The 7,601-nt window shown below is 48.2% G+C and overlaps 1 protein-coding gene across 1 annotated transcript; it reads right to left on the bottom strand.

Annotated features, from left to right (window-relative positions):
- Window positions 1-422: 422 nt before the first annotated feature.
- On the bottom strand, window positions 423-7,004 carry LOC104627819 (cholesterol desaturase daf-36-like; the record flags this gene model as incomplete). Its single annotated transcript, XM_010296195.1, is given in 6 exon segments — window positions 423-581; window positions 2,566-2,685; window positions 2,948-3,073; window positions 4,497-4,648; window positions 4,651-4,674; window positions 6,813-7,004. Coding segments are annotated over 6 exon segments (773 nt in total), but the record flags the coding sequence as incomplete, so codon positions are not given.
- Between the last annotated feature and the right edge of the window lie 597 nt (window positions 7,005-7,601).

The following is a 7,601-nucleotide window of genomic DNA, read 5'->3' on the forward strand; positions in this document are numbered from 1 at the left end:
ACAGAAGAAGGATTTCTTGGCATAGTTCTCACTGAAGGAGATAGGATGGTCACCAACCTGGGATGCTGGAAATCTGGATGCAGTTATTAGTTTCCCTCAAAGACTTCCTGCAGCCTGGGAGAGGTTGCCTAATCTTTGTGCCCCAGTTCCCCCTGCACAGGAGAAGAGTAGCACCTCTCTCCCATCCACAGATGAGTCACTGCAGGGACCCTCTTTACTAAACTTCCTGTTTAGTTCTTCAGGTACTAAAACTAAAAGATTGTGCCAAGCACTGAAAGGATCTTGCCTGCAAGTGCTTTCCTCCCACATATCTGAGCCCACATGGGCAACTGCTCTTCCTTCTCACTGCTCCTAGCCACCAAGCTCCAGGGGACCACTTTTGGCTGCTCTTCTTCAGAAGCCTTACTTGTGTACATCTGCTCTCAGGATGAACTTGGGATTATGGCTGGCATGTTCTTCTGGTAGTAGATCTTGTGGACAACATTCTGCAGGAGAGGCTCCAGAGGAGTCACTGTCTGCAGGATGATCCCATGGCCAAGGAAAGCATGTTCAAAGATCAGGAGAACCAGCCCTGGCCCCACCTGCAGAGCAATGGAACACCCTCAGGGAAGAGTCCCTGGTGGTTCAGGAACTCCCATAGCTTGAGACCTGCTTGAGATGTCTCTCAGACTGTGCTCAAGTCCCCCTTTACTCTGTTTTTCACCAGATAATAGGCACAAAGTCAAACTATGCCTCAGGGCCATGAGTCACAGACTGGTTGCCAACTGTTAATGCTCCCCAGGCCAGGGGAAATCCAGCAGAGCCATGAAGCCCCTATTGGCCTGGGGCATTCACAGATGGAATGTCAGAGCTGGATGGCTTTGCTGTGCGCCCACAGGAATTCATGAGAGTTTACAGTACTCTGTTAACTTTACAGTCCCCCAAAATTTAAAAGCTAATCCTCTATGAAAGAAGATGTTGGCCTTGTTGTTGATCACTGAATTACCTTCAGGTTGTCAACAGCCTTATTAGATTGTTGACACCAGTCCTGGTCTCCAGATCTCAGTAGCAGTGATTGCAATACGGTATGGAGATAATACAACATCCCTACTCCTGCTCTGGCTTTCTCCTTCGCAGCTACAACAGTCACATTAGGTTTTAGCTGAAGTATAAGACTGGGGGCTCAGGTTCAGCTACAAGAAGGACATTGGGTTGCTGGAGTGTGTCCAGAGAAGGGCAACGAAGTTGGTGAGCGGTCTGGAGCACGTCTGATGAGGAGGAGCTGACGGAACTGGGGGTGTTCAGTCTGGAGAAGAGGAGGCTGAGGGGAGCCCTCATCGCTCTCTACAACTGCCTGAAAGGGGGTTGTGCTGAGGTGGGTGTTGGTCTCTTCTACCAAGTAACTAGCAATAGGACAAAAGGGAATGTCCTCAAGCTGCACCAGGGGAGGTTTAGATTGGATAGTAGGAAAAATTTCTTTATGGAGAGAGTGGTCAAGCATTGGAACAGGCTGCCCAGAGACGTAGTGGAGTCACCATCACTGGAGGTGTTCAAAAACTGTGTAGACATGTCACTTGGGGACATGGTTTAGTGGGCATGGTGGTGTTGGGTTGATGATTGGACTTGATGATCTTAAAGGTCTTTTCCAACCTTAATGATTCTGTGATTCTGTGATTGTCCTCTGGTCTTTGACATGCATCCAGACACACAGATGCATGGTCATACGCTTGGTTGGCTGAGGCAGTGCAGATTGCCGGGTTTTCAGCTACTTTATTTACTACTTCCTTTAATGATTGGTTGGGTACAAACTTCTTGTAAGGTTATTTGAACGTCTGGTTTTTTCCTGCTCATTGGTATCAGTGCTGAATAGCACAGACCTAAGAACTGAACAGAGATACAATCAACATCCACTTTGTGATAATTCCCTAATTACATCAAGATCTATCCCTTATCAAAGTTTTGTAACATGACATGTTTTGCTATTATTCTGAATTTGTAATGTGGGAATAGGTTAAATGCCTTCAAAAATGTAGTAGAACAAAGTTACTAGTTTTATCAGGTGAGCTTGGCATTTCATTAAAAAAACCCAAAACAACACAACCAAAACCAAAAGTGAGAACATCTCATTCTCATTGATTCATGTTTAGTGGCATTATTTCTATTTTCCCTTAATTATTTATCAATCTCTGACATCTATTTTTTATCTCATTCAGGGCTGATCTTGGGCTAAAAGACGCGCTGTTGCTGATTGTTTGTCTTTCCCAGGTATGTTCACCACGGGCTGAAAAGGTACACAGTGCTGTATTGTAAAGAGCTGTGTCAACATGGTGTGAAGGTCCCTTGAGACTGTCACCAGTGTTTGCTCAGGTACTATCTGTTTGGGTTTTTTATGTGGGCACAGCAGTCCTTGCGAACCCTCCCTTTTCTCCGTGCTCTCCAGCTGTGGAGCAGCCCCAATGCCAGTGTGTAGTTTTGGCCCATGTAGGGTAGGAAAGGCTACGCTGGGCGGGGTGGGAAAGGACTCAGTCTTCTGGGGGACAAAGCCCTTCTGCTTGGGGTGCTGGTGGTCACCAGCGTGGGACATACCTGCCCAGCTGAAACCATGAAATCTATCAAGGAGACGTGCTTCCCAAAGACGGTTGCGGTGTGTTGAACCAGCAGCCAGGAGCAATGCTCATTGGGCTCTGGCTGTGGAGGCCACTCCACCTGGAGGGGTGGAGAAGGACTGGCTCAGTTTGAGAGGAGGTAGCAACGAGTGGTGACAAGAGCTGGCTGTGGAGACCATCTAGAGATGAGCACCGATGAGGGAGTGCAGCTAAAACCCTCAGAGACAGAAAAAGGAGAGTGGACCTGAAGACGGGGGGATGCAGCAGAGGGGGTGAGGTGGGGCTGATGTTTTGCGTCAGAAAGGGGACCTGGTTTGAAAGCACTGAGCCACCTCATGGCTCAGAGGGAGTTAGGGTCTTACCTTCCAGATATGCTTCATAAAATCCCACAGCTTTGACCTTTTGTATCTTAGACTAGAGCTGCCCAGAATAGCTGGTCCGTGGAAGAAAGCCAGGTGAGCCGTGCCGGCCACGTTCCTGGCGATTTCCTGCCTTCGGGGGAAAATTTGCCACTGGTGAGAGCGGACTTGTGTGCGAGCTCCCTGCATTCAACAGCAGTATTGCAAGAGCACTGCGGTACGGCCCCGCACGCTGCAGAGACGCTCGCAGGTAGACGGCACAGCGAGAGGCAACCGAGTGAGTGGAGGAAGGGACCTCAGCACAGACTGACCTGGGACCAGTTCTCAACTAGTGTATGGAAACAATTTAAACATGAAGCTCAGAAAATTCAGAGTTAATTTTAAGCTCAAAGACGTCTATACATTTAACTTCTGCAGCTACACAAGCTGAGCCTCCAAATAAGTCCTTCCTTTGGCCCTGTAATAATTGTAGGTAATAAAGCATTTTTATGTTTGTGCTCCTAGACTAGATTTCACATATTTTAAAACCTTTAAAACTCACCAGCCTGCCCACAGCATGTCACTTTGGAGAAGTTTTAACTGCTTTATTACTCAAATACACCAGCTTTCCACCAGCTTGGCAAGTAGCACAGACTGGTCCCAGTATAGACCTGTGTACAGTGGCTGGCACTGAAAAGCAGACATGAAATAAATACTACTATCACATCAATCTGCCAAATTATCCCTGCATCTCACAACTCCTCTTCCCACACCCAGAGCAGTATCTCCTGTGTGTCATGTGCATTCTTAATTTCTTCTAATAACTCTTCATTTCTTTCTAGCCCACTCACCTTAGTTGGGATTTAGCCAGCAGGCAGGCACTGCCTTTGGAGAGAAGTGCGCTTTAGATTAAGGGTCATTTTTGTTACTGATTTTTACAAACCACGGAGGTGTTCTGCTCAGCCAAAAGTGTGTAAAAACCTCCCAAGGTTTTGGGAGGACTCTTGGGCTGAGCCGATCCGTCTCCACCCCTCCAGGCGGAGCGGTGTCCGGAGCCGGAGCCCAGCGAGCATCGCTCCCGTCTGCTGGTTCAACAAGAACAAAACGGCAACAGCCATTTTGCTCTCTGTGGCACATATGTCAGTGTGTGATGGTGATTATGAAGATTAATGGCAAAATAACTGTGCGTTTCCATTTTGGTGATCGACGAGTTGAAAAGCCTCCTGACACTAAGTGCCGCAGTTCTTAGAGAATCTTTTTTTAAATTACATCAGTTATAAGTCAAAGCAAATTAACAGATTCCTTTTAAGTACCCAGAACATCTGCTCTCTACTCAAGAAGCCCACGATCTGTGTTTGGGGAGCATATGCCGTATTCTTGGTGTACGGCACAGGGGTGTACTTCTGGGGCTGAGCTCTGCTGGAGGCAGCGGTGGCACTGGGTGCAGGCAGAGCCCCGCTAAATGGGAGGGAGACGGCCCTGAATGGGTTGACTGGGAGGAGATGTCCCTGAACTGGACTGTAGGAGAGGACCCAGGCACGGACGTGCCCCACGGGAGGAGCGGGCTCCCTACCTGGATGTGTGCATCGACCAAGCGCTTCGTCTGCCTGTGGAACACCCACTTTTCGGTGGCCATCTCCCGCTGCTCGGGCACTGCCCACGCCAGACCGACCCCGTCGCGGTGGTACCAGACCAGCAGCATCCCGTTCACCTCGCAGGACGGGCAGTGCAGACCCTCACAAAATCTGGCACTTACAGAGGCCAGAAAGGAGTCGGTTAAAAGAGGCATCTCCAAGGCTGACGCTGGCGCTGAAGGTCACCTTGTCCTGAACCACGGCTCAGAGATCGTCCTGATGGGCGCAGAGCGCTAGTGACACTTGCCACCTTTCAGGCTGCCGAAGAAGGACGACAGCTTCTGAAGTTCCCAGAAGGGTGTTTGCTTGAATCAGTCTTATTTCAACTGGGTGTTTCGCATAAGTCTTTTAAGGAAGAAGCGTGGCTGGCTGCTCTGCAGCCACCTTTCACTTCTCTTAAAACTGTTCTCTGCTGCATCAATGGACCCTCCCCAAGTTTCAATGAGCTAAAAGGAGATGGTTTTAGTTAGAGGGGTGCAGAGAGTAAAAGCCATCTCTACCTCTCGAGTCCAAGTCATTCTCTGTTACAATACAGCAGTATCGTGTTGCTTTAAAAATATATCTGCAGTCTTTCCTGTGAAATGAATGTTGGCATTTCTATTTACCCCATATTCAGAAAATGTAGCTTCTACTGGATTGGAAGGCTTCTGCCTTCATTACTTTTTCTTCTAATTTGCAAACAAGCACGGAGAATAGCGCTTCCTTATTACTCAGCCTTGTACACCCACGTGGGAGGCGAAATAGCAGGAGAAATGATGTTTCTCTTTCAGTAAATGAATATCAGAGGGGGCAGGCGGAGACCGTCGCTGCGATTTCTGGGAAAATCTGGTGCTTTGGGTGGGATGCATCTCATTACATTTTAGAGAGGGCTTCATCTGCGCCCACACAGGCAGCTAGCAGCAGGCTGGGCTCCGTGGCTGCCCTGCCTGGCTGTCGGGCCCTTGCCAGCCTGGCGCCGGCGGAGCTGCCCATCCCAGCTTTCCAAAATCCCTCTCCGTCAAAGTGACCTGCATGAGCACAGATGGCTCTTAAATCTGTTTAAATCAACCTGACCCATTTGGCCTGTATGGGAGCAGGGCAGCTGTCTGCAGTCTTGTTCTTTTAATAGCTACCAGTAGCTACAACTCTGAATACAGCAGTTTCAGGTGAAACAATGCATTTTGGCAAGCATTTCCATATGTCCAGAATATTCATTCTCATTTTGTGATGAAACACATCATTCCTTATTATTTGGAACCAACTTTTCAATCAAATGCAGCTCCTGAGTGAGTATGGATGGAAAAAAAAAATCCAGTACTAATCTTTTTTCTGGGTAAAAAAAACACCCACCAAAAAAAAAGGTTTGCTGTTTGGTGGGATCTGTAAATTGTTTATCTTAATATATATGGACAGAATATTTCTTTCACTTTGGGAAAAATAGGAAGACTGAGTTTTAGTAGTAGTTTAGTAGAAAGACTGAGTTTTGCTGCTAATCAATGTTTTCATTGCTCTCCCCATCAATCGCAATCAGAGAAAGTTGGTGTCAGGGAAAATAACTAAGAAGCACAAGCCAAAGCAAAACTCCAGGTAAGTCTGTTTGCTGGTTTCAGACGCGTTTAGAATTGGTGATGTAAACCAATTTGTGCAGCCAGATCAGGTAATTGTTACTCGTGAACTTTAAGTAAGACACTCTTCCTACACAGTCAACGCAAACCATATCTAAAAGGTAGGTGTATGCGAAGAGCTTTCCTGGATTTCAACCAAAAGTTCCCTTCAAGCCTTAAAAGGAGAAAAAACTGCCATTGAGAGACTATTCTGTCATGCTAATGCGACAGATTTAAGCACTGACGTGGTGTGAGCTACCGCTATAGAGTACAGAATAATTTCTGAAACCAAATGGTTCCTCAGGATCCAGCACTCGGAGAGTTTTTGTTTGCATCCCTTCTGGTGCAATGCATTGCCTCAGAGTTAAAAAGCTTCTTTTATACCCTGCTTTGCTGAAGGCAGGAGTTGTAGGACTATCAAAATCAAGAAGGGTGATGATTTGTCTAGACTAAAGTTCCAGTTGTCATCTAACACAGGAAAGGGCACAGGAAAGTTATGCCCTGACATGGGCAGCCTAGGAGGAGAAGTAGGGCACTGCATGGAATAGGGGAGCAGGATGGGGGGTGAGTTATTATAAGGACCATTTTTCCTTAACAAAGTACCTTTTAATGAGGACACACAGGCCACTGCCGTTGCTGCAGATGCTTTCTGCAGATCTGGGGGAACTTCACCTTTTTCAGCATGCGGGATGCGGGTGCATTTTCCATCTTTTTTTCCTCAAAACTGCCAGCCGTGAAACAGGCGTTCGACGCAATTGCCCACGACGTGCCCACCGGCGGCGAGGTTGGCCCCGAGGGGAGGGCAGTAAGTGTCGACCACGTAGACTTGGCCATCCTGGCTGCGCAACGCAGCGACCTGTTCTCCTGCAGGAATACAAGGTTATGAGGTCGTAAACACCACATCCCCACCTGAGTGGCCTCAGGTGAGACCCACATTGCCCGGCCCCTCCTGAACAGGCAGCACCGACCAGCACTTTTACCCAACCCGTGCAAAACCATGCAGGTATATCCTGCTAAAAATTAATACCGGAGGTTTTCTTTTCTTTCTAGTGGAAGAGCAGTGGCAGGACAGAAATGGGGTTGCTCTGGAGAAGTTATTTAACCACGAGATGGCACCAGGCAGCTGCCAGAGCCGGCACCCGGCCCCTCCTGAACAGGCAGCACCGACCAGCACTTTTACCCAACCCGTGCAAAACCATGCAGGTATATCCTGCTAAAAATTAATACCGGAGGTTTTCTTTTCTTTCTAGTGGAAGAGCAGTGGCAGGACAGAAATGGGGTTGCTCTGGAGAAGTTATTTAACCACGAGATGGCACCAGGCAGCTGCCAGAGCCGGCAGCTGCAGGGGAGACCTGGCAGGCAGCAGCTGCCAGGCTGCAGGCAGGAGGCATTCGCTGACTGCAAAAAGGGCCACGCAAAAATTGGGATGGCAGCTGCTGTAGCAAGGGCCCAGGCTGCGGC

Source organism: Phaethon lepturus, unplaced genomic scaffold (genome assembly GCF_000687285.1).
Source record: "Phaethon lepturus isolate BGI_N335 unplaced genomic scaffold, ASM68728v1 scaffold7021, whole genome shotgun sequence".
NCBI lineage: Eukaryota > Metazoa > Chordata > Aves > Phaethontiformes > Phaethontidae > Phaethon > Phaethon lepturus.